Here is a 27,788-nt window from a genome sequence, read left to right on the forward strand (position 1 = left end):
ACAGACTGACAGAAGGACAGAAAGACGGAAGTGACCCTTAGGCAATTATATAGTAGATTATGACCCCTCAGTCCAGAGCTCCTGCTCACATTTTTCTGCACTTTTAGAGCATAATTGATTCGTTTGGCCTTATTTCCATGTTGAAGGTCTGGCTTTTGGACACAACTCTTCCATGAAGACCACTTGTGGCCAGACTTCTCCACACAGTAGACACGTTTAGCTGAGTCTCACTGGTTGCTGCCAGCTCTGTGCTGATGGCACTGCTGGACATCTGCTGATTTTGAAGGGAAGTAACTATGATGCGTCCTTCATCTGCTGCACTGTTTTCTTGGCTGACCACTGCGTCTACGGACCTCAATGTTGTCCATTTCTTGGAGTCCTGAAGACCGATAAATACAGGCAGACACTTATCCATCATGTAATACCATCAGGGAAGCGTCTGATTGGCTCTAAATTAATTCTGCAATGACATTAAGAACGAGGAGTCTTGAAGTGATGATCCGACCCCACAGATCCCTGATCTCACATCATCCTGGGATCTCATGAAGAGACAGAAGGATTTGCACAAGCGGCGTCCACAGAAGATCTGGGGTCAGTTCTCCATGATGTTTGGAACAATCTCCTGCAAACATGCTCCAAAAACTTTGTGCAAGTCACCGAGAAGAAGTGAAAAAGGGAAAGAGCGGCCACCAAATATTGATGGGATTTAGATTTCTCTTTTGTTCATTCACTTTGCATTTTGTTAACTGATAGAAATAAACTATTAACCCTTCTGTTCTGGAAAGCTTCTTACTTGCCTACAATGTCTACATTACATTCTTCTGACCGTTCTTATCCTATAATGACCTCCTTGTTGCAATCCGTCCTCCAAACGACCCTCCTCGCAGCAATCCGAGCGCCGACACATGTGACACCGCGATTATGTTCCTGTTTACGAGGCGAGGCAGCTGTGCAAGGGTTAATGTTTCAGTTCCATGAATTTCCAGAATTAGGGGACAATACGGGAGCGGTGGTGGTGGTGGGCTTCACCTGAGGAAGATGTGGGAAGGGGAGATGTTGGTGCGACGGGGGGCTGCAGCTGTTGCTCTCAGGACTTGAGTTTCCAATTTTGCAATAACAAAGCTGAGGTATAAACAAAGCCACATGTCAGCGATGGAGGCCGGGCCTGGGACTTCCGGCAACAAAGCCTCCACTATAAATAGCCAAGAACAAGCTGGGAACAGCAGAGAGAGAACACCGCAGACAGAGGCGCCACGAAACGGCCGATACCCAGGACAATAGCTCTGTCACAAAGGACCATGCCTTTCCTAGGACAGGACTGGAGGTCTCCTGGCCAGAACTGGGTGAAGACTGAGGACGGATGGAAAAGGTTCCTGGAGGAACACAGTAACTTCGTCGGTGACATTAACAGGTCAGTACAATCCGTCCTACGCAGAAAAATCCGTACGAGGATGTAGCAGAGCTGGATTCGTTATTGAGACCTTCAGAAATCATAGAACCATAGAATGGTAGAATCATAGAATGCTAGAATCCTAGAATGGTAGAATCATAGAATCATAGAATGGTAGAATCATAGAATGGTAGAATCATAGAATGGTAGAGTTGGAAGGGACCTCCTGGGTCATCTGGTCCAAGCATTGTTTCTGCTCTGCTACGTCCCAGCATTTGTTTCTTCATATTTAGTAATTCTACATCACACAAGGGATCGCTCTCCGCTTTGTGTTCCTAAGAGCTTGCAATCCAAAAATAAAAGGGATGTATCGACTGTAAAGGATGGATACAACCCCTAACATGCTGTCGGGACGCGCTGGGAGTTGTAGTTTTGCAACAGCTGGAGAGCCACAGGTTGGAAAAAGGAGATTACGACGTATCAATTTGGTGCAATGCAGCTACATCGTATCATTGCGGGTAGAATAGCCACAGACTACAAGTCTCAGCATGCCCGGCCCTGTGTTGGCGCAGCTTCCTGATCTATATTAAGGCAGTGTAAACAGTGACTTGGCTGGATGGCGCTTTCTTCCCAGTGATCTCTCGGCCATGCGCCGCCTAGGTTGTTTTTGTTTGCCTTCAGAAAAGCATGTGACCTGCAATGTCCTCATCTGCCCTGTAGGGGGCGGTAGAGGAATCATCAACAGAATTCCTGGCACATCACTATCAGGGTGACATTGCCCAGAAGGGTTGGCAGCCGTCGTCACCCTGTGTACCCTGCATATGCGGTGACGGCCTCCGGATCTTATAATGACATTGCGCCAATGTGAATATACGTTCAATAGGATGATGTACCCAGAGATAGGACCCTGCGTAATATATACCCTAATAATGACAATTGTACAAAAACATTAACACTTTCCCCCTGGAGACGTCGCAATATCCAAAAAAATTCATTATTATCCCTAATAAGTAAAGGGGTTGTCCAGAATTAGAAAAGAATGTCTGCTTTCCTTTTAAAAATAGCGCCCTCTCTAGTAGTAGGTTGTGTCCGGTATTGCAGTTCAGGACATTGAAGCCAATGGAGTCCACCTGCAATACCGCGTACAGCCCATAGTCAGGGGTGGCGCTGTTTTTGGAAACAAACAAAAAAGCTGCCTTGTTTTTCTTGTTCCGGACAACCCCTTTAAATGCATTTAGACTGTAAGCTCTTGAGATCAGGGAATTACTTGGGTTTACACATTCTAATATATTCAGAATAAAGGAAAATGCAGATGAACAGTCGAGTGATTGTTTATAAGAACATTTGAAGAACAAGTCCGTCTCCTGTCCTGACTGTTTGTTACAATGTATCAGCGCAGGTCTGGCGGAGGCCAGGCTGTAGAGCTCGCAGAGCATTGTCTGGACTGGATACAAATGTGACAAGACCTCACTGTACAGCTTATTGGACAGAAATGTTTCTATTCACTGGCATTAAGCAGAGATCTAGAAAATAGGAATAAAATGTATGTACTGGTAGAAAAACACAGAAATGTTCAATATGGAATAAAGGGTCTAGAAGGTGATAAAGGACGTCTTATCAATCTGTCTCCATAACACGCAATCACAGAGCAAGGATAGTTTATAGGAAATCAAAACACAAGAAGATGAACTACTAGTCCCAGAATGGAGCATTTTGTGCAGTGGTGCATATGATTTCATATATTTATAGACTTTTGTGTCTCCGATTGTTACTTCCGTCTCTTTTGTGCCTCGAGCTCCTCCGTTTGTGTAAGACGTGACATGTGTCAATCGCAATCTCTCCACTTCCACTTTCTGGTAAAGAGCAAATGCCAACTGTGCTGGATTTCCTGGTCCGAAAGATGGAGGGGTTTATCAAAACCTTGGGATAGGGTTGGGGTATGTCCAGGAATCGCAGGGTAGCTCCCTAGACAGGCGAGGGAGGTCCTTGGATAAGCAGGGGAGGTGCTGGGATAGGCAAGGGATGTCCTAGGATGAGCAGGGGAGGTCCTTGGATGGGCAGGGGATGTCCTAGGATAAGCAGGGGAGGTTCTGGGATAGGCAACGGATGTCCTAGGATAAGCAGGGAAGGTTCTGGGATAGGCAAGGGATGTCCTAGGATGGGCAGGGAATGTCCTAGGATAAGCAGGGGAGGTCCTTGGATAGGCAGGGGATGTCCTAGGATAAGCAGGGGAGGTCCTGGGATGGGAAGAGGAGGTCCTAGGATAAGCAGGGGAGGTCCTGGAATGGTCAGAGATGTGGTTGGAATAGGACTTAAGCATCCCGAGTTGTTGGCAACTATGAAAAAGGAGAACGACTACCACTATGGCTGTCATTAAATCTCCCTTTTGGGGTCTTCATCTATCTCTCCAGTTACCTTAATTATATATATATATATATACCGTACAGATACATCATTGGATGACAACCTTTTTGTAACTGTAATGGTGGTCATAATGGTGGACATTGCTGGTTTTCGAACAGGGGGTGTCTGTATATGAAAAACATCTTATTCCAGAAACAGCGCCTCTTTTACTCATAGGCTGAGCCTGGTATTGCAGTTAGACCCATTTCCATGAGGAACCTGTTTCTCTGATATAACAACCTTCCGTGACATTTTATGTACAGTTCTGTTTTTCTCTTTCGGTATTTGTTGGAATGAAAATGAACTCCCTTCCCCCGTCTTTTGTGGTGTGATGGATCTGCCTCACAAGTGCTTTTGGCAGTGTTACAAGGGAAGGAATAAACCAACTGAAAAGTAGGGGTGTCCGGCAGGCACCACAACCTTACGCACGCTTTACCCTACAGAGGCGGCATTATACGAGGGACGTGTAATCCTTTCAGAAATGCATCTGGCTCCGACCTCTCGCTGCTCATTTTCCCTCTTGTGTAACCTATTGTTGGGCAATGCTTGGAATAACAGAACGATTCATCTGCGATTGTTGGCCCCCAATCCGATGTCAAGAAATGATCCTTTTTAGGACTGTAGGATCCATTCCAGGTAATGAGAGGGATCACACATATCCATTACATTATACCCACGCCATAATAATGCCCACCTTCTCCTCCCCCTCAGTTGGCAATTGTGGGGTCATCAGGCGTGGCGTGCATTGGGGGCCGGGGCTAGTAGTGGGTCATATAGAGCTGCAAGTGCACATTTAAAGGGGCAGTCTCTTCTGATAATACAATATGCCATTGCCGTGGCTCGCTGGCGCTCAGTCGCTTTAAGCTAGTGACTAGTGTGTAGCAGCAATCTGCGTGTCGCCATCTCGGCTCTGCTACATCTGCATGTTGAGGCTTGTCTGTATACAGCTATGCATTGTTTTGCCCGAACCGAGAGTCACTGTGCACTAAACAGGTTCCTGAGCCCGCGCCTGGCACCGATCCTGCCCCCCCCAGTACCCATATCATACCAGGAGACTTAAAGGCGTCCGGCACGTTAACACTATATGTGCTCTCTTACTTTATAATATAAGTCTGAAGTCTACTAAGGAGCGAATCCATAACTGTGAGGTCTTAAAATCCTGTCCGTGACCATACAAAAAACATGACTGTTTCCATTCACTGACAACAAGCAGAAATGTCTATAAAAAAGATTGCAGAACTCTCATAATGTAGTGATTACGTAGATTTCTAATATGTTCCGCAATTTTTTTAATATTCCCTGCATCAACTACTTAGCAGTTTCAAGATGTCTGCTAGCTGTCAGTGAATGGGAACATTCTTGCTTACATTAAAGGGGTTGTCTGGGACTTTAACATTGATGGCCTATCCTTAGGATCAATGTCTGATTTGTGGGGGTGTAACACCCGGTACCTCCGCGGATCAGCGGTTCCCGGTTTTAGCGGCACCCTGTACCGCTCAGTTGCAGCGCCCTTGACGGATGGTGGCCACAAGTGGGTACTGCACATCCACTCTCTATTGATTTGAATAGGTGGCGGATGTGCAGTACCCACCCGTGGCCACTATACAGTAGACGGCGCTGTGCAGCTCCACAACTGAGCCGACTGGGGGAACAACTGATCGGCGGGGGTGTTGGGTGTCGGACCCCCACCATTCAGACATCGATGACCTATTCTAAGGATAGGCCATCAATGTTAAAGTTCTGGACAACCCCTTTTACCCACACAAGGAATTATGCTCTAAGCCTGCTTTCACAAATTGTGCTCAGGATACGCTTGCTTCCAAGATTTTCCAAAAACGCTGTAAAAAAATCAGCGATTTTATTGCTCTTTTGGAAAATTGGGGCAAAATAACAACAATAATAATTGGGAACAGCACTGTGTGAACACGAGCTATTTGTATCCAGGACAGACAATCCGCCACGTTAAAACCCGGATAACACATTTTTACCTTCACTGATACATTGTAGCAAGTCATCAGGACAAACATGCTGCGGCCGGGTTTAGCTCACAGAGCATGGTCTACACTGGATGCAGGTATAGCACGGTACAGGGGATTTTTTTTGCCTCTAGGTATAAGCAAAGTATTTTGACAGCAAGCAGAGATCCTAAAGACTGAGAGGTATACAGGTAGAAAATATATTAGAAATTTGTGTAAGTTTTCATTATATGTAATGAAGTGGCGCCACAACTGTTCACAGGTAGAATGTGGTATTGCAGCTCAGCTCCATTCACTTCCATGGGGCTGAGCTGCAATACCACATTCAGCCTTAAAAAAAAAAAAAAAAAAAAAAAAAAAAAATGGCGCTATTTCTAGAAGAAAACAGCTTTTTCTTTCTAATCCTGGAGGATAGCTGATAGATTCCTGTGTCTTTCCAGTTATTGCCAGGAGGAGAACAACAAGGAGAACAATAAGGAGAACCTCGTTACTAACCTGAACTACGACATCGCTGCCAAGAAGAGAAAGAAGGACTTTCTCAACAACAATACAAAGACACAATGTAAGTGGCAGTGACCGCGTCACATCTCTGCACGACCGTCCACACAGAGGTCCATCATCATGCCGGAAGAACGGCCTTTAGATGGGAAACATCAAAGAATTTGAGTTTCATTTTTTCCCCCACCAATTTCTGACTCCTATTTTCTTTCCCAAACAGATTTTTACCCAGAGAAGTGGATCTATGTGCACAAAGGGAGCACCAAAGAGGTACGAACATGGTCGGGGGATTTTGGGTAGCATTATTGTGTTCATTATTTAAAGCTCCATTTACATAGTCTACAGGTTGTGCACAATCAGATCATAGGAAGAATGATAGCAGCGAGAGAGGAGTGTGTTGAGCTTGTGGGAGGCAGTGACCTGTTCACTTCTGATTTTTTGTTTTTTTGTGAGGATACTGTAGAACTGGGATCACGATACAGGAAGGGATATAACAACTCCGATCTAATGAGATCCTGAGACTGTTAAAAGCAGCAGAAGAAGAGTGTATTGATCTTGTAGGAAGCAGTGACCAATATATGATTATTTTATATTGCAGTGTCATTTCATTTTCAGCCAAGCAATTTTGCTAGAATTTTGGCTGAAATAGCTTTGAAAAAGTAGCAAATTATTACGCAATGTAGAGTTGCGCCAAAAAATTGTGACTTTTGACATTTTCATGCCAATTTTACCCACCTCTGCCAAAATAGGTGGAGCAAGGTTTAGCCATAGGCCCGGCGGGGGCATGATGCCACAGCTCATCTAATTCCTGACAAGCGGTGGCATTCCTTACGACAGTAATCTTACTCCAGTCGCCACTCGTCAGACGCTCCTCATTGATTAAGAAGCAGGAGCCTCATAATGAATCAGGAACGTCTGGCTCTAGCAGAAGACCGGCATGAAATTCTTCATGAATTGAGGCCCTCATGCTCAAAGGAATGATTATTTTGACTGAAAAGGAGTGTGTTGATTTTGCAGCAGGCAGTGACCCCTTCAATCACGTGATTAATGCAGGGAGGCAGGAGATAAGTCAAGTATCCCAAATGGGAGGTTAACAAATGTAGCAGTTTATTGGATCGTAAGAATGATGATGTGAACAGGAGAAGGGTATGTTGATTTTGTAAGTCAGTGACCTGTCTAATGATGTGATCGAGGACAAGGCTGCTTATAAAAGGAGCATAGTCATAAAGCAGATGGGGTGCAAGACTTTGAAGCTAATAATTTAACGGGAATGACGACATCAACAGGAGAGAAGCGTGTTGATTTTGTGGAAGGCAGTGACCTGTCCCAATATTGTGGCTGCATGTGACAGGGTCAGTGTATGAAGCGTACAGGAACAGCACACAATGCAAGGAACCTGGAAATGATGAGGTCAAGAGGATTTTGGGCAGAAATAAAATTTCCTAGCAGGTGTTTTCAACAATTAGCCTCCATCAAAAACTCTGAAACCTCCTTTGTTCCTACAGCGTCATGGATATTGTACTCTGGGCGAGGCCTTCAACCACTTGGACTTCTCCACTGCCATCTTGGACTCTCGAAAGTTTAATTACGTTGTACGCGTAAGTATCGGAAAAATCTGTTGAGGACATTTTTCTGTCTAGATACATTATTTTCTTCCATTTCACAGGAAACTGTGAAAAGTCTGTAAAAGGTCCACTCATCATTCACGTGCCATATTGGTGTCTATTTATGTGGCCCAGGGGACCTTTGGGCACCATGGACCTGGGTGCTGCTATGAAGCAGGGGGGCACGGAGTAGCCTGGCCTTTGGTTACTAACTTTGAAGTATCGACCTTTGTGTTGGCCAAATCACAGGAACATTTGTTGACTATTTTAATGTGTTGTGTAAAATGCCTCGAATATAGGTCAGGGGCAAATATTATTCTTGCCCCGGCATTTTCCATAATAATATTTACTTTCGTCTTGGCAGGCCCAAATAAAATGTAATTTACAGAGATGTCTGTGTGCCAACGTAGGCGCATCTGTGTAATCGCACAGCGTAACCAGACGCTTTGTGTATTCTTTACAAAAACAAGAATACCACGTGTCTTGGCAGTGGGACCAGACGGGTTATAAATCACAGAGACTCGTCATATAAGCTGTGCCGTGAGCAGGAGAAGGCTTACTTTTACTTCCTTCGCCTACTTAGTTGCCCCTTTTTACTTCTGTAGTCTTAATGGAAACTTATCTTTTTATAAAAACTCTCAAAAAGTTTCAAAATCTAACTCACACGCTGTCGTAAATTACATTGACCCACCCAATCGCAGGGAGAACGTATTCTATGTAGATGTTGGCCCCGGTGAGAATCGGACCCAGGTACAGTATAGGTACCATAGGAAAGTTTTGTTTTATGGGAAGAAACTTGTTGTTACAAACGTCATTTGCTTATATGAATTCACCAATTTCTGTGTTTTCTATGAAGAAGGAATAGCTGCCGGTTGACTGCAGCTCTGTTCTGTAAAACTTTAAAGAAAACGTATCACCTCCTGGGAAACTTTATGAGACCAAAATATATCAATTTCTCAAAGATTTATAGATAAAAAAAAAAGTAAAATATATCTTCACTAATTTAGTAATAAAAACTTGGTCCCTTTAATAAAGGGAAGATAAAGTTGGGTTCTCCACTGTCTCACTTACTTGACAGCTTTAGGAGACTTCCTGTCTCTGAGCTGGGAGGGGGAAAACTAGGTTTAAAAAGAGGTGAGATCTGTGCTGCTGTCCTTCTGCTGACTTGATGTAATGATATATTAAGAATGTAAGCTGGATTCCTGTGTATTATGCAGCAGGAGGGAAGAAACAAAACAGTTACAAGGGTAAATGTCTGCTGTGAGATTCATGTGTACATAGCGGAGACTGATAAGTCCTTTAGCACAGGGATGATTCTTTAGAGTTTCTCCATAGTAGATTAATCCTTGACTGGTAGCTATTTCCTCTTCTACTAGATTAATCCTTTAGAAGCAGTTATGTCCTCCTCTTACAAATTAACCATTTAGAAGCAGCTGTAGCCTCTTCCTTTATCTAGGCTGCAGAATAGACAGGGACGTCTTAATATATGGCCAATAAAGAACAATATTCTGTATAAAGTTAAGTTCTGGCTCGTGGGGGTGGGAATGAATACATTTTCACCTGACATTTACACCTGAAAGCATGACCTTTTACCACTTTTAGAGAGTAAGTTCCATTGTTACCAATGGGTACTACCCTGTTGTAAGGAACCCCTTTGTACAAAGTTATGTGGAGATTGAACAAGTGAGTAACAAGAATAGATCCACTGGATAGCCATGTATAATAATTCTCCGAGGCTACGAAAATGTAATAAAGATGCGGTCAATCATGGGCAATGCTTACTAAATTAGATACATAAATCTGTTATATGTAAAGGCTAAGGACTGAAGAAGGGTAAGTAACTGGCACAGGGTAGAGAAGGAGAATCTCTTGTGGCAGATGACATCACTTATGGAGATATCATCTAGACATGACATCATCTGTTTTTCCATATAACCGGGAGCAAGGATGATCTCAGGCTTTAGAATACCCAATTTATGTTTGTTTTTCTAAGGTAAACAATAAAATAATCGACTAAAACTAATAATCTGACATAAGACTGTCATACAAAATGCCCACGTTTCACTACATCATCGTTTGCGCATTTGTGACCACAAATAACATTATTTTACATCTGGAAATGAATGCGGTTGTCACAAACCCATCACTTTTTTATGGTTAAGGAATAACTCCAACCAGAAGATTTCTCCACGTTCATCCATGGAGGAATGAGACGTGTAACTGGCTGTCGGCGTCTTCACGTCTTGACTTCCCATATTCTGTGCAAAAATGTTAGAAATGGTTGAAGAAATAGGATTTTTTCTAGATGACAGAGTCCATGCCACTTCCCCTCTGCATGTATTTCTACGGCACTTGGGGAAAACATCTGTGCGCAAAAAATGTTAAAACTAAAAACAACAAGTTCTTGTTTTGTTGGCTGATAGAGCCGAGATGATAAATCGCAATTGAGCCGATCGACACGAACCGGCACATAATCCGCGTCATTAAGAGAAAAAGCCAAAAGCGAATCCATCAATATTTCATCACGTTCTGGAATATACTAATATAATAAAACGATCTTTGCTCCATCGAAGAGTCGGGCTTGATAAATCTTTGTATTCCACATTATTGCACCAGGTTTCCTTACTGCTTTGCTTTATGCCGTCCCTCCATTATTCCTCCTGTGATTGACAGCTGGGCGATACCGCTGTTGATAAGAAGAGGAATGGTAGCGCTCAGTCGCCTATTTATACGTGATTTCCTTGGAGGAAGAACAGAAAAGTGAATATATCACAATGTTCCAAGGCAGATATGGAAAAGCCCCCCTAATATAAAGGGGAATACCCTGAAGCTTTTAGTGCTAAATCTATAACAGGGGCTCTACTAAGTATGTGTCCTTATCTTATGTATCAGAAGGGCCTTTAGATCCTCTTGGGCACCCGAGCCTTGGTGCAACTTCCATTTCTACACCTCCTATACCTAAATCATTGTTAAAGGGAATCTGTCAGCAAGTTATGTTGAGCTGCATGATGTAGGGGCTAATACCCTGATTCCATTGATGTATCACTTAGTTTACTAGGTGTAGCAGTTTTGATAGAATCAGTTTTCTCTGCAGTAGCAGTGCTCGGAATGCTGAGCTGTGTATAGCCCCGCCCACACCACTGATTGGCAGCTTCTTGTGTACACTGTGCAATCAGTGGTGGGGGGCGTGGTTGGAGTAGGAGGCACCTAGTCCTGAAGTGATAATCTGCTGCTGACAAAACACTGATTGTATTGAAACAGCAAAACACAGGCCAGTAAGTGACACATCATTGGAATCGGGGTCTCTGCCTCTACATCATGCTGGTCTCAGATTACAAGGAAAAACCTTCTCACAAATTACCTTTAAGGTGGATAGCGTTCTAACGCTGGTAGTCTCATAGCTATGCTGTTTTTCTTTGTGTGGTTATTGATGATACAAATAGTATAATATTAGTATTAATATAGAAGGAAGTAAGATTTTGAGTTTGGGGTGAGGTGCAATCTTTGAGGTTAAGGTCTCGCCACTGCTGGTGTCCTTAGACTGTGTGACCCCATAGCAGTACCGTGTGATCAGTAATGTAATATTTATCTGAGCTTGGACTGATCGATAGATTCTGCAGGTTACACACAAGGTTCTAGTCACTGACAATATACGAGATATGTTACTTCTTCTTTAGTCACCCCAGTAAATAAGTTAATAATAAAAAAAGATAAACAAATCTTCCCCATCCTCACGCTGGTGTGTTGCAGGGGTGATGGGCAGCTGGTAATACTTGTATTGGCTTGTGTGATGGAAACAGAACCTGATCCTGCACTGAGTCATGATGCCGGCGTCCCGGTGACAGTCACATGCCGGTGACAGTCACATGCCGGTGACTGTGCAGAGTGACGGCTGCAGGTGGATGACACTTGGTGATGGCGGCTGCCAGGTGGAAACAGGAGCTCGTAAAGTGACTATTTTCCATATGACATCAGGCCGTGCCGGTCGCCCATCTCAGTAGTAAATAAATAAGGACTGGCACTACTGCAGCGTGTACAGCCCTGGTGCCATCTGTCAGTGCCGCGCCGTTCTGTGCGGTAATGGAGGCCATATTGGTTGTCAGATTACTTTCCCAAAACCAACTGGAACTTATAACAATTAGACATCAGCAATTTGATCGGTCCGGTCCTCCATGGTAGCTGATCTTCACTTCTGTGCCCCTGGCACCAAGGTGCCCAAGATGCCTGCTGTAGAGTCTGGACCAGGGCAGGGAAAATCAAATTGTTCACCTCTCTTTGTGTTTATTATCCGGTAATTCATTTTTTGATCTCTTCTTAATATTATCACATGTTCTTCTTTCCCCTCAGCTCTTAGAACTGATTGCTAAGTCCCAGCTGACGTCCCTGAGCGGCATCGCCCAGAAGAACTACATGAACATCCTGGAGAAGGTTGTACAGAAAGGTAAGGGCACCGTAGCTGCCAGGAATCCCATGACTAGGAGGATAGTATGGACCGCCCCTTTAAGATGTCAGTGGTTGATGGTAACGATAATTGGTGGGGGGTGTGATGGCTGTTTTGCACACGGATGCCCCTCGGTACCATACACAGTCAACATTTAGGAGAAATCTGGTGCTGAGAACACGACCAATCGGGGGAATTATCTGGAATTAAGTTAATTCACGTGAAGCTTTCTAGATGGCTCCTCATCTATTGCCCCTTCTCCTGGCAGTTCTTGGAGATCAGCAGAATATTCGTCTGATCAAGGAATTACTGCAAACACTGTACACGTCCCTGTGCAACCTGGTGCAAGGAGTGGGCAAGTCTGTGCTGGTGGGGAACATTAACTTCTGGGTCCCCCGAATGGAGACCATCCTGGACTGGCAGCAGCAGCTCAACAACATCCAGATCACCAGGGTAAGAAAGAAAACCAAACTACGTCCAAATGGAACGTATCAGCTTCATTATCATGGCGATTAGATAGATAGAAGGATGTAACTAAGGAAAGAAACAAAGAAGGAAATAAACAAGGAAATAAACAAAGAAAAGAAAGAAGGAAAGTAGGAAAGAGAGAAAAAGTAGGAAAGAAAGGAAAGAAAGTAGGAAAAAAATAAATGAAAGAAAAAAGTAGGAAAGAAAGAAAGAAAGAAAGAAAGAAAGAAAGAAAGAAAGAAAGAAAGAAAGAAAAAGCAGGAATGAAAAAAGTAGGAAAGAAAGTAGGAAAGAAAGAAACTAGGAAAAAAGAAATGAAAGAAAAAAGTAGGAAAGAAAGTAGGAAAGAAAGAAAGAGAAAGAAAGTAGGAAAAAAGAAATGAAAGAAAAAAGTAGGAAAGAAAGAGAAAAAGTAGGAAAGAGAGAAAGCACTCTTCTGACCTCTTCTGGTGTCCTGTTGGGATAGAGCAGTGCATTGTGGGACCTAAAATGACAATGGCACGGTTTGGCCTGTTTCACACGTCCGTATTTTTCATCAGTGTCTGTTTGCCAAAACCAGGAGTGGAACTTACAGAGAAAAGCTAAAATGTAAAGTCTGACGCCTGTTCTGTGTGTTGGAGCCTCTCCTGCTGTGTGAATGAGGCCTTAGGCGGAGAGCTGCCATTGGCGGCCGTAGGTGGGCGGAGTTTTGGCTGTGTGATCTCCCCTCAGAGCTGGCTTACGTCATGTGTCTAATTGTGGGTGGAGCTTACACTGTTTCCTTGGCAACCAGCAGAATATAGAAAATACCTCTAAATGGTAATGGAAACAATTATATAAAATAACCCAGAATCCCTACGAAAACCACCCAGCAAAGTATTTACAAAGTTACTCAACTTTTTAGGAAGAATTTTATTGGTGAAATGTTAATAAAAGCAGAATTTTACTTTAAAATCTGAAAACTGAGAGCGTTGTCATCCTCCTGCTCATTGCCCGCAGATTATCGCATTGTCTCTTCTATCTTTAGCCTGCGGGGAAAGGAATGACCTTACCAGATCTGCCCTTGTGTCTGCAACTCAACATCCTGCAGAGGCTGACAGATGGCCGGGATATCGTGTGCCTGGGCCAAGTGTCCTCAGATCTGCAGGTTCTCAGCGAGGACCGTCTGTTGTGGAAAAAGCTCTGCCAGTATCACTTTACGGAGCGGCAGGTAACTGTATCCTCAGGGACAAAACCACGATCTGTCCGCGTCCGACAGGGGCCCTTCATTCATTACAATACTCATACCCGGGGTGCACTGCAAACCCTCTCCAGGCCCCGCGGACTCATCACTGCTCCATTAGGCTTTTTTTTTTACACTTGCCGTGTTTTTTCAGCCCGTTTTTGCGGCTCCAATGCATTTCTATGGGGCCGCAATAATTGCACGGTGCGCCGTACGCCGTATGGCCGTGAGGCCCATATTTACGGCTGTGAAAAAATATGGAGCTTGCTCGATCTTTTTCACGGCTTGTGGACACGGCCCCCATTGTAAATCAATGGGGCCGCACAAACAACGGAAGGTTGTTTTTGCGGTGCGCCGTCACTTCCGGTTTTGCGGACCGACGTTTTTTTTTCCACTACTTTTGCTATTGTATTGGGAAACTGGAAAACGGCGACCCGCAAGTTTTTTGCGGTCCAATATTGCAGCAGACCTTGAAAATTGCCGCGATGCGGCCCGCAAAAAAAGACCGGCAATAGCGGGCCGCAAAAAACATGGCATCTGTAAAAAAAGCCTTAATGACTCTCATGGGGTGTACAGGGCATGCTGGGTAGAGTGCGGCGCCTCTTACACACAGTATAATGCCCCATACAGCGCCCACTTACACACAGTATAATGCTCCATACAGCGCCCTCTTACACACACAGTATAATGCCCCATACAGCGCCCTCTTACACACAGTATAATGCCCCATACAGCGCCCTCTTACACACAGTATAATGCCCCATACAGCGCCCACTTACACACAGTATAATGCTCCATACAGCGCCCTCTTACACACACAGTATAATGCCCCATACAGCGCCCTCTTACACACAGTATAATGCTCCATACAGCGCCCTATTACACACAGTATAATGCCACATACAGCGCCCTCTTATACACAGTATAATGCCCCATACAGCACCTCTTACACACAGTATAATGCCCCATACAGCGGCCTCTTACACACAGTATAATGCCCCATACAGCGCCCTCTTACACACAGTATAATGCCCCATACAGCACCTCTTACACACAGTATAATGCCCCATACAGCGCCATCTTACACACACAGTATAATGCCCCATACAGCGCCCTCTTACACACAGTATAATGCCCCATACAGCGCCATCTTACACACACAGTATAATGCCCCATACAGCGCCCTCTTACACACAGTATAATGCCCCATACAGCGCCCTCTTACACACAGTATAATGCCCCATACAGCGCCCTCTTACACACAGCATAATGCCACATACAGCGCCCTCTTACACACAGTATAATGCCCCATACAGCGCCCTCTTACACACAGTATAATGCCCCATACAGTGTCCTCTTACACACACAGTATAATGCCCCATACAGCGCCCTCTTACACACAGTATAATGCCCCATACAGCGCCCTCTTACACACAGTATAATGCCCCATACAGCGCCCTCTTACACACAGTATAATGCCCCATACAGCGCCCTCTTACACACAGTATAATGCCCCATACAGCGCCCTCTTACACACAGTATAATGCCCCATACAGCGCCCTCTTACACACAGTATAATGCCCCATACAGCGCCATCTTACACACACAGTATAATGCCCCATGCAGCACCTCTTACACAGTATAATGCCACATACAGCACCTCTTACACACAGTATAATGCCCCACACAGCACCTCTTACACATAGCATAATGCCCCATACAGCGCCCTCTTACACACAGTATAATGCCCCATACAGCACCTCTTACACACAGTATAACGCCCCATACAGCACCTCTTACACACAGTATAATGCCCCATACAACGCATCTTACACAGTATAATGCCCCATACAGCGCCCTCTTTCACACACTGTATGATGTATGATGCCCTTACTGTACCCTTATACACACAGTGTGATTCTCCTTATGCCCTCTTGAATAAACCCAGTATGATGTCCCCTCCAGTGCCCTCTTACTTACAGAGTATGATACCCCTTACAGTTTTATGCCCCCTACAGTGTCCTCTTACACATATACAGTATGATGTCCAAAACAGTGCCCCCTTACACACAGTATGATGCCCCCTACAGTACCCTCTTATACACACACAGTATTATGCACAGTACAGTAGCCTCTTACATTTGTCCCCTATAATACCCTCTTACATACAGTATGATGCCCCCTACAGTACCCTATCACACACGATAACAGGAGACATTCTACTCCAGACTAATAATGTTAATAGCTAAGTTTTTTTCCACCATATTACTTCTCATAAGGTTGATTTTTCTTTTGTCCTCTTCCCTTCCTACTTCAGCTCACAAAGTAAGAAAAACCTAAGATCTATGAGCTGTTATCAGTGATCACATGTGCATCTATCCACACATATATATAACTATAATAAATTAATATCATATACATTTCATAATAGTAATGATCATATCTACATTTGATACATTTTTCCTATATCTTTAGATTCGTAAGAGACTTATCATGTCAGATAAGGGGCACCTGGATTGGAAGAAAATGTACTTTAAGCTGGTGCGGTGTTACCCCAGAAGAGAGCAGTATGGGGACACGTTACAGTTCTGCCGCCATTGTCACATCTTGTCCTGGAAGGTAAGAAGAAAGGATGACTGAAAGCCGATACAGAGCTGGACCCATCGACTAAAATCTAATAGCATCGGGCACACTTTATTATGTCACGCCATATGGGGTTTTAACAGGATAGCGGCCACATGCTTCCGGGGAGAATGCGGAGTTTCATTGCTGGATAAATACAGAATATGTTCTGGTAATGACAGGCAGCGTTCCCAAAAAAAGAGTCAGCATGTTCCCATAATAGGGCCACTGTGTACACATAATAGAGCCAGTGTGCCCAGATGACAGAGCTAGAGTGCCCAAATAACAAGACCAGTGTGCCCAGATAACAGAGCTAGCGTGTTGATCCAACAGAGGCAGCGTGCCCACAATATGGAGGCATTGTGCCCACATAACAGGGCCATTGTGCCCACATAACAGAGCCAGCGTGCCCACAATATGGAGGCATTGTGCCCACATAACAGAGCCTGCGTGCCCACATAACAGGACCGGAAGGCCACCATATTAAATTAAAAATGTCCCCATATCAGAACTGGAGTGCCCTCATAACTGCCAGCCAGACTGCTAAAATAACAGTCAGAGTACCCACATAACAAAACTAAATTGTTCCCATAGAAGAATCAGAGTGCCACAATAATAGTGCCATCCACAGAGATATGGTGCGTCGATAACGATGCCAACCAGAGAACTGACATGGCTGAATCAGAACGTCGCGGTGGTCCCGGTTGTCACCCTCTTGCTGTGCCCAGGACAACCCCACTAGGACCAATGAGCGATAGTAAATACAATATGGCCCCTATCAATACAATGCAGACAGGTGACAGCAAGACTGCCGCCTGCTGGCCAAGCTGCGGTATCACATCCATTCTGCCACTAACGTCCATATTTCCCCCCTTAGGGAACGGAGCACCCCTGCACAGCCAACAACCCGGAGAGCTGCCTGGTTTCTCTGTCCCCACAGGATTTTATCAACTTGTTCCGATTCTGAACTTTACAGACTGAACCCCTGGACGGCCGAGCCGAAGCTGTACATATTGTAAATATCATATATAGACATTGAGCGCTGCCTCTGGAAATGGCGACGGTCACCGTGAGTACGAGTCTGAAGAAAAGACAAAGAAATAATGGGAAACTAGGGGGATCTAGATCCAAGAAGCTGAAACCGAGGGGGTACGGTTTATAGAAAGTCCTTCCAGCGATGCGAATGGATGGGGGCCCACGAGTGATGTCATAACTGAACCATTTTAAAGAGATTACTGGGATAATGTCCCACCTTACTGTACTCCGAGAACTCACAAACTACGTGTACTTCTACCTCTTCTTCTCCCTAAACTGATAGTAGTCACCCATCTCTTGGAGCAAGCGGTCAGGTGCGATAGCGTGAATTTTGATATTAAAGGGATTGTCCACCTTTTGGGACTTTTTTTCCTTTAAATGCATGTATTTAGGGCTGAAAATAATTTTTGTAATAGGGTTTTGTTACAAATTTTGCTCCGTTTAGCTTTTACAGGCTCTTTATATTCCTGCTTATTCAACTTTGATGTGGTCAGTAACCATAAATCAGCTGAGAGGAGCTCAGAAAAAGACAGATAAAAGAGTTTCAAACTCCCTACCATAGCGAGCTCACTGACTGATTCTCAGTTAACTCATTTTTCAGCTGGCAATAGACAAGGTAACACAAAAGCTATAGGGCCGAAATTGTGCAAAATTTTTAATTAAACCCAAATGTTATTTTTTTTTTTAGCCCTAATTAAATGCATAAAAACATTGCCCCCAAAAGGTAGACAACACTTTTACAGAACGGTCAGGATTCAAAGAAACGTTGTCGGAGAGTAAATTGGAATTTGCTCCATCTATTGTACCTTTGTGTGGTCGCTCTCACACTATGTCCTAGTTTGGACTATTTTATAGCTATTTTATTGCGTTGTAGTGGTAAATATTTCCTCGGTGTCTTAACCTATTTAAAGGGAAAGCTTTCATTTCCATAAAGGCGAGTTACACAGCATTTTTTTTTTTTTACCACAAATTTTACATATATGTTCACACAAGATGCACTTTTTTACTTTTTATATTTGTTTGATTGTAAGCATGGTACAGCTGGCTTATGTATATATTTGCAATATGTGAAGGGTTAAATTATCTAAAATGATCACGACGTGATCATCTGCTATCAATAAGGCTGGGGGCTGAATGGGGCAAAAGGTCGGTAGGAATCGACCTATGAGTGGATTGTCTATTAGTGCAATGATATATTATGGAAGTGCAATAATGGATTACTACAGTATGTACAGTGAAATGCCCTGTAGTGTTTGGGTTGTCAATCCAGGTATAGCCCTTGTCCACCCAATCTGTAATTTTGTATTCAGTCATGAGTATGGTATGACTTAAAGGGGATTTGTCACTTGCCATAAATATGTAATATTTGTACCTGGTGTAAATGCAGCTGTTCTCCTGAATCCGGCGCTGTTCTTCTTTTGTTCCTGCTCCTCTCCGTTCCTTAGATATGGCCTTTCTTCCCCTGCATATAAATCTAGTCATATAGTAAAGTGGGCGTGGTCGAGCACAAGACGCCCACAGAGCAGCGCTGATGACCACACCCACTTCCAAAAAGAGACTAGATTCACAGGTAAGCGGGGCTATATATCAGGAACTGAAAGGAGCAGGAACAAAAGAAAAACATCGCCGGATTCAGGAGAACAGCGACATTCAAACTGGGTAAAAATAATTACATGTTTATGGTCATTGATAGGTCCACTTTAAGTTGTCTTCTTCATTTAGGAAGTCATTGTAAATGTGGTTACAGTCCTAAGGACTCTAGACAGGATGTTTGCCTGCCTCCAAGGTTATAATATTGTACTGCCTACAAGATTTCAACCTGGATGATCCGCTTTTCTCTTGACACACTGACCTCAGAATCTATCATTAAAGGGGTTCTTCATGGCTGCTTTCTTCCATAAACAGTGCTACTGTAACAGAGGTGAGCTGTAACAGCAGACGCATCCTCTATATGGGTATGGAGATAAACCAGAATAGTTTTTTCTAATCCTGTACAATGATTGATCCTGGGTTCTACAATTCGGAGAAGAGTGAATCATCCATGCCAAACGTTTTGGGGACATTTTTCATTTACTGTACTGTACAAATGAAGTCGTATCTTCAGTGATTTCATTCTGGAGCACATTTTTTGGATGTAAGGCACCATAAACCACAGTGGTACGAAGACTGATATTTCCATCAAAAAATAATGTTAAATCGGATATGATGAATGCTCCATGGTGAGTCTTTAGTCTCTGAGAACCTGTCTCCCCCAAGGTATGATCGTAGTAGGTTCCTTTACCCCCGTAAAATTATCATGGCGCCTATAGTGGCGTGAGCTCTGAGACATGAGGCACAAAGTTCTGTCTTTTTAGTCGCTAGCATGTCTGCATTCGTAGGACTGAAACGGAAGAACCTGATTGTGGCAGATCAGTGGTCCTCATCATTAATTCTAGGGCCAGAGAAAAGTTGGAGTCTTCCCGTGCCCTCCAGACTTCTTCTGACCCACATTATAAGAAAAGTGGACTTCATGAATCACGTCATCAAGGCCACCAAACAGTGAGCAGAATAGTGATTGGTGGAGGCCCGTTGACGTGGTGGAAACCTTGGCCACTCATCAAGGCCACCAAACAGTGAGCAGAATAGTGATTGGTGGAGGCCCGTTGACGTGGTGGAAACCTTGGCCACTCATCAAGGCCACCAAACAGTGAGCAGAATAGTGAATGGTGGAGGCCCGTTGGGTGGCCAAGGTTTCCACCACTTTGGGCACCAGATTAGTCTGACTCAACGGCTGTAATGATGAAGGCTTGGACAACCTACCAATCTTTTACTCACTAGCCTTGTTGCCTAGGATGTCTCCTCGACTTTGCTGATGGGCCCAAGATTTGGCCAAGTCCTCACCTGCTGATTTGTAGAATATAAATCTGAAGTGCAGTCTATTGTACGGGAGGAACATGTGTATATGTATATAGATGTATGAGATTTTACTTTGCATGTGGGACAGATGTGTAGTGTATAAACCACAGACTTGTTTTACGCAGTGTTCTTTTTTTGGCATGCCACAGCTCTACTATTCCTACGGTACATTCATTACAGACCAGGTATAATGGAGTATTCTTCTACAGAAAGGTCTACAAAAATATATATTTTTTCTGTATCCTGTTCAGACAGTGGCATCAATAACGGCTCCACCATAGACTGCTATGAGCTATCCGCAGAACCACTCAGTCCGAGCTGTCGGAGACCAGAGATAGGAGGGTGTCACCCTACATGAGGCCATAATCCGATGTCCATCCGGACTGGCCATGGGTCTTCCTTCCCGAGAGTGACAGCTTCATATTTTTTCATGGAGCCATCGCACTTGGGTCGGGAGAACCGTAGCCAGTCCGTAATCGGACCGATTTGCATGAGCCACGTGGCCTTACCCTCCTCTATATGTCAATGTCGCCTTCTATCCCTTACTGTCTGGATGGGGTTGTTTTTTTTTTGCAACTTTCATGCAAATTTCACTGCATGATTTGTCCAGTTTGGAGACCTATAATGTACCGTATATATTTATTGGATCTTTGCCGATTTTGCTTACGGCATCATTATATTTACCGCCCACCATATTTCTGTGTGATATAGCTGCTGCACCACAGAGCTGTTATACGGGGACTGCTGGTTTACTGCTGTGAGAGTATTACAATGAGACGGACCATAACGCTGTTCACCCGCCGTGACCTGTGAAATTTTTACTGTATGAACTCATACACTGCAATAAAACATGACATGTTTACAAGCATTCCTCCCATTCTCTGCCTTCTTTAAACATTCAAGGGTTGAATGAGATAAGGAAAAAAAGGCCTTGCTTTTTATTTTCCCAGAAGTGGCGCCACTCTTCTCCGGAGGCTGTGACCGATATTGCAGCTTAGTCCTGTTAAATTAAAGCAAAATTTTCCTTTCACAGAAATCCTGTAGAAAAGCAGGGTCCGGCTTTTGGTGCATGTAGAGTTGCTCACGATTCTCATGCTCTGTAACTTGCCACTCACTTTTTTAAGTGGGCGATTCCTCCCCAGCTGCATTCTACCAGTGTTATAGGCGCTGGAATATTCTTTCCCTAACTTCCCAGCATGTATTGCTCCTGCCCTTGTCCAATGGCCTGCCTGTCCTGATCTAAAACCCCCACATTTCTAACTTGACAGACGAGAGACCGATTAGAGAGACACTTCCTGCAGAGAGACAATGACCCCCTCCACTTCCTGTAGAAAGACCCGACCCTACTTCCTGTAAAGAGCCAATGACCCCCTCCACTTCCTGTAGAGAGAAAGACCCGACTCTACTTCCTGTAAAGAGACCATGACCCCCCTCCACTTCCTGTAGAGAGAAAGACCCGACCCTACTTCCTGTAAAGAGACCATGACCCCCCTCCACTTCCTGTAGAGAGAAGCCCCGACCCTATTTCCTGTAAAGAGACAATGACCCTCCTCCGCTTCCTATAGTGAGACAATGACCCTTCTCCACTTCCTATAGTGAGACAATGACCCTTCTCCACTTCCTGTAGAGAATGACCCGACCCTACTGCCTGTAAAGAGACAATGATCCTCCTCCACTTTCTACAGTGAGACAATGACCCTCCTCCACTTCCTGTAAAAAGACAGTGACCAGCCTCTATTTCCTGTGAAGAGGCAATGACCCTCCTTCACTTCCTGTAGAGACAATTCCCCTTCACCACTTCCTGTAGCAAGACAATGACCCACCCCTGCTTTCTGTAAAGAGACAATGACCCTCCTCCACTCTTTGGAGATAATGAACCGCTCCTACAAGAACTAATACTGTCTAATTTACTTTTTATAAAAATGTACATGTCATATTCACATGATTTCCAGGACCGTATAAAAAAAAGCTGTAACATCAAAAATGCCAAGAATTCCTGCTATACACTGATGAACTGTACTGTGTTCAGGTAAGATTACTATATCAATATTTCCTGCTCCTCAGGGGCGGTCCTTCCTAAGTCAATAAACCTGCTGTAGCTGTACAATTCATATAATTTAAAGACAGGGAAGTAACCACTGGATTACCAGTGTCTAAGCGACCTCCGGCAAGGTGACCTAGTCAACAATAAAGCCATTTGCATGGACCCGGCGTAGCGCACCCACTGATCAGCAGGACATTCATTGGTTATCTAGCACAGTAGCACATCAGTACACGCGCCTGCCCCTGGTACTGGAGCTCATCTCCTTCAATAGAATAGCAGACAATTAACTGTGCCTGAGTGAACGGTAACGAGGCTACGACGTACCAGGGAGAGCAGGAAGATTATTTTTCTCACACCCATCTAATCACACATTAATGATTAAGGATACACTATCCAGGGGGATAACTATAGAGGGTACAGGAGATGCGGTAGCACCCAGGTCTTAAAGCCTCAGTGAGACATAAGTACCATTTGGCCCATATGAAAAGACTAATATTATTAAAGACCCGTGATAGTTGTGGACAATATAGGGATTTTACATTAAACTGGTAGTCCAGTCTTGGGGTTCAAGTCTGCAGTGACTTTATGTGACTTTAAACTTGTGAATCCTCACAGTGCGCATTGTCGCCATTCTCCACCAGCTTCAGGGGCGGGTGGGCACGTGACCATAATTATGGCATTTGCATACATGCGGTCACATGCCAACTAGACATGCACAGCCTCGGTCAATACAAGTGAATTGAGTGAGTCCGGACACGTCTAGTTGGAATGTGGCTGTAATTATGCAAATTGAATACTTGCAATTGCACGACCGTCGGATCACAGCACCGCCATTGTAGAATCCCGACAGCTCGCGCTGTGCACAGTGAGGATTTACAAGTCTGCTGTCACATAGAGTGACGGCAGACTTGAAACCCAAGCCTGGAAAAACCCTTTAAGGCCCTTCTCAGGCAGCACAGACTTTTTCAAAGTCTCAGCTTTACTCATAATATGAGGCACAAAAACCTGAACCATTCTTCAACAACTTACCTACAGTCTCTCACTCTTGTACCTAGGCTGCTCTAGACCTTAGGGAGGATAGCTGAGACTTCTCTCTTCGGTTCTCCAGACTGGACAACTTTGCCTTCATCCGCATCACCCTATCACACTCACTCCATGCACCGCAAGCCTTTGTTTCTGTAATGGCACAGTCCCTCCTGGGTCTCACCCAGGTCGATTGGTCTTCGTGCTCACTTCACACTGCTACCCTCAATTCACTCACTAATGGTAAATTCTCCTCTACCTCACTAATGGCTCCATACATCTGCCACCAAGACACTGTGGTAGGCGTCTTCCCTTTCCCCATCTTTTATCTTGGGAACACGCACTTTTTACTAGAGCAGTAATTTTCCTCTTAGGGACAGTCCAGATTTCTCCACCCGGAACTGCCAGAGTGATTGGCTGCAGCGGTCAACTGACACAAAATGGTCATGTCACCTGCTGGGTTCCCCTTCACAGAAATGAGACTGCTGAGAGAAGTGAATATAGTTTGTTTTTATTTTCTATAGGTCCCTGAATTGATTAAATTGGGTTAATCCAGAACTGGACACTCGGGACATTCTTACTTTTTAGGGGCACGCAGGACAATATTCATTAAATGGTCACTTAAGTGGCATTATTACATTATGGGGCACTCAGGGTATTATACCCAACACAACACACCTTATTATTGTATAAGGAGCAAAAAGAGGGAGCTGTTCGTTACAAGGGTGCTCACAAAGGGCACTAATATTTTTAGGGGCAGTTTTACTATCTAGAGGACACAAAGGGGCCACTGATGTTATGTAGGGGCGCTGAGAGGAGAACCGTTTCTGTGCCATACAGCCGATTTAGTAAAAGGGACAAATAGGGGAGAAACGGGGTCAGTGTTGGGGTATCATGATGAGGCATTCGGGCAGGTTGGCACAGATGGGGACGGTGCTGGAAATGTGAGAAGTCAGATGTGTCTGTTGTCATCTGTGCAGACTAGTCGTGGCTGGGAGAAGTTGTCATGGCGGTCTGGGCCAGATGGAAGACATGAAAAGTGAACGACTCCATCAGACAGAGCATCAGCTGTAAGTCACTCTCTGTATTATCGTATATGTTCCTCATGGCTGCTACCTCCACTATATGGCCACTGTATGGCGGTAATATCAGTCTTGGTATAGTGATTCTGGTTCAGTAACAGTGCGGTCCTCTGCGGAGATTCCTCTATACCCACTATGATTAGGGTGCGCATCGGTAGTTCTATACATGGCTACCTAGTTTAGGAGCCCACTGAGATGCGTTCAGCCCCCACTGCGCTGAACCCCGAGCTGACATAGTATAGGTAACCCCCACTGATTGTTTGGCTGGTTCCTGAGCCGTTATTATTCCTTCCTCTCATACAGTGACTGTAAGTAAAACTTGGCAACCGAACACGGTCTTAATGTGCACAGCTATAACTGTAGTCCGGCTCGCAGCGGCAGCTTCTAATATAATCGTATACATTTCCTGTTTTTACCACCGTCTAGACACAATCCTATCATCGAAGCGAAGCGCTGGGTGAAGCAAAGAGAAGCGTGAGACATCGGAGAATAATACCGCAATGCCAGTGAATCACCTGCGTAGAAAGGGTTTCTCCAGAACCAAATTGATCATGGCGACCTCACGGCTGGGATCTCCCGAGATCAGCAGATATTGGGAGAAAACAGTCGTGTCTGCGTCACTAAGCGGCATCCATTGCTTTTATGAGGGTATGTTCTCCAAAGGCCGATACCCCGTGGAATCACCGCAACGTAAAATTTACTGAATATTTTTTGCAGTAAATATTTGTGAAGAATTAGCAGTGTAAAAAAAAAATTAAATAATTGGAAAAAAATGCGAAATAAAACGATTCATCAAGACTGGCGTTATTGAACATTTCTAGGAATTCTCGTTTCGCAATAATCGTGCCATCCAAACAGGTTGAGGAATGAACAAAATGCCCGTTCGTGGGGTGAAATAATCTTTCGTGCTGCACAAAAGATCATCACTCGGCAGCACATTCCTGCCTAAATAGAACCAGTGCTGCCGAGAATGAAAGCACTGTCCGATCTATTTATTGCGCATCTGAAGTCAGAACAGCCTTAGCCTTAGGCTAGTAAATGATGGCAGACCGGCGACAGGCATCGCGCAGTGTTAACCATCCCTTAGCTCCGATCGCTGCTGTTTAGCCATTTAAATGCCACTGTAAATCTCTTGACGGCTGCATTGAAATGGCTCAAATCTTCTGATGCCCACCGTTCTAGATGTGATTGTAGGGAGCCCATGGATTGCTGAAGGCCCCTGATTGCAGAATCAAGTTCCTGCTATGTATATACAGTATATGTACAAAGGATTATCGTGACGTCTTCCTTGTGTATCGTTTTCGGGTAAGACTATACCATAATAAATATAAACATAACATATATATTTACCAAATCCTTATGAGCCGTATATATGGGCATGTAGGTAATAGGAAGATGAATAAAATTATACCTTGATATCTGCGAACTGTTGTCTTATTCCAGAGAAATCCACATTTTTCTTAATATGTAAGTGAGCTGTTAAGATCTATGGACCAGACATAGATCTCCCCAAGAGTCTCCCACAAGCGGATATTTTAAATGAAAGGGGGGCATTACCAGTGTGAGAGAGGTCGTGACTGACAGTCTGCTCTCCTTATTTCACTGTAGAGGTGTAATTACTACTAACAGTACAGCAGAGCTGAGATCTGTCTCACTACTAACAGCTATGCAGTTGTCCTTTCATTGTGCTGTCAGCTCTGCTGTTGAACTGTGCCCTGATTATAATTAATACTTCGCCAGCTTCCATCTCACAGGCAGTATAGAGGAAGATGGAGTACAGACAGCTTTATGAATGGAGAGCTGCAGCTGTGTTTGCATTTAGACAAAATTCAGCTCTGCTGTACTGTGTTTGTTATACTCACACACAGCTCGGCAGTGAGATAAGGTGATCCAACGGCCAGTAATTACATGTCTTAGGCCATGTGCACACGTTCAGTATTTTTCGCGTTTTTTTCGCTATAAAAACGTGATAAAAACGCGAAAAAAACGCTAACATATGCCTCCCATTATTTTCAGTGTATTCCGCATTTTTTGTGCAAATGTAGCCTTTTTTCCGCTAAAAAATCGCATCGCAGAAAAAAAAGCAACATGTTCATTAAAATGCGGAATTGCAGGGGATTCCGCACACCTAGGAGTGCATTGATCTGCTTACATCCCGCACGGGGCTGTGCACACCATGCGGGAAGTAAGCAGATTATGTGCGGTTGGTACCCAGGGTGGAGGAGAGGAGACTCTCCTCCACGCACTGGGCACCATATAATTGGTCAAAAAAAAAAGAATTAAAATAAAAAATAGTCCTATACTCACCTTCGATGTCTTCCCGCCTCTCAGCTGCATGCTGCCGCTTCGGTTTCTATTGCTGGTGTGCGGTGAAGGACCTGCGATGACGTCACGGTCTTGTGATTGGTCGAGACCGGTCATGTGACCGCTCACGTGACCGCGACGTCATGGAAGGTCCTGAACCACACCGGCATTTATAGGAACGGAAGCCTGCAGGTGAGTATAACCATTTTTTTTATTATTTTTAAACATTCTATCTTTTACTATAGATGCTGCATAGGCAGCATCTATAGTAAAAAGTTGGTCACACTTGTCAAACGCTATGTTTGACAAGTGTGACCAACCTGTCAGTCAGTTTTCCAAGCGATGCTACAGATCGCTTGGAAAACTTTAGCATTCTAAACAAAAAAAACACCAGAAAACAGGCAGAGATGCTTACCTGTTCAGGGCCTCCAACAACTGCACTAACCAGGGTGCACCAGGCCCAAGTAGAGATAGCAAATACACAGGTGCAAATAATACTAATGCAGCCAACCTACAATCAGGAATTGGCCGCTTGGAGCACCCGTGCAACAAATAGTCTGTATGTGGGCCCTAGATGGCTCTGTACACTGTGGCCTCTGTTCACACAGGATGCATCATGGTTAGCCCGCTATACATATGGCGTCATTAATAGGCTTTGTACCATATACTTTGCATTCCTGTGTGAACATGCCACATACAGACTATTTGTTGCACGGGTGCTCCAAGCGGCCAATTCCTGATTGTAGGTTGGCTGCATCGGTATTATTTGCACCTGTGTATTTGCTATCTCTACTTGGGCCTG

At 44.3% G+C, this 27,788-nt stretch overlaps 1 protein-coding gene across 2 annotated transcripts; it reads left to right on the top strand.

The window, feature by feature from the left end:
• The first annotated feature begins 1,194 nt into the window (after positions 1 to 1,194).
• FBXO32 (F-box protein 32) lies at positions 1,195 to 21,398 on the top strand. 2 transcript variants are annotated; one of them, XM_077271171.1, is made up of 9 exons: positions 1,195 to 1,411; positions 6,210 to 6,331; positions 6,488 to 6,537; positions 7,773 to 7,865; positions 12,219 to 12,312; positions 12,581 to 12,765; positions 13,787 to 13,969; positions 16,457 to 16,600; positions 17,481 to 21,398. In XM_077271171.1, the coding sequence occupies exons 1-9, from the start codon at positions 1,299 to 1,301 to the stop codon at positions 17,568 to 17,570; spliced, it is 1,074 nt and encodes a 357-aa protein (XP_077127286.1). In that variant the 5' UTR covers positions 1,195 to 1,298; the 3' UTR covers positions 17,571 to 21,398. The 2 variants fall into 2 exon arrangements, with proteins under 2 accessions (XP_077127286.1, XP_077127287.1); XM_077271172.1 differs by lacking the exon at positions 1,195 to 1,411 and adding an exon at positions 4,244 to 4,429 and having other exon boundaries at positions 17,481 to 19,894.
• The last annotated feature ends 6,390 nt before the right edge of the window (positions 21,399 to 27,788 follow it).

Source organism: Ranitomeya variabilis, chromosome 6 (assembly GCF_051348905.1).
Source record: "Ranitomeya variabilis isolate aRanVar5 chromosome 6, aRanVar5.hap1, whole genome shotgun sequence".
Classification (NCBI taxonomy): Eukaryota; Metazoa; Chordata; class Amphibia; order Anura; family Dendrobatidae; genus Ranitomeya; species Ranitomeya variabilis.

Coding starts and splice junctions, on each gene's coding strand:
- FBXO32 (XM_077271171.1), top strand. CDS start 1,299: ATGCCTTTCCTAGGACAGGACTGGAGGTCTCCTGGCCAGAACTGGGTG. Junction 13,970..16,456: donor ATCACTTTACGGAGCGGCAG/GTAACTGTATCC, acceptor CTATATCTTTAG/ATTCGTAAGAGACTTATCAT. Junction 16,601..17,480: donor GTCACATCTTGTCCTGGAAG/GTAAGAAGAAAG, acceptor TTCCCCCCTTAG/GGAACGGAGCACCCCTGCAC.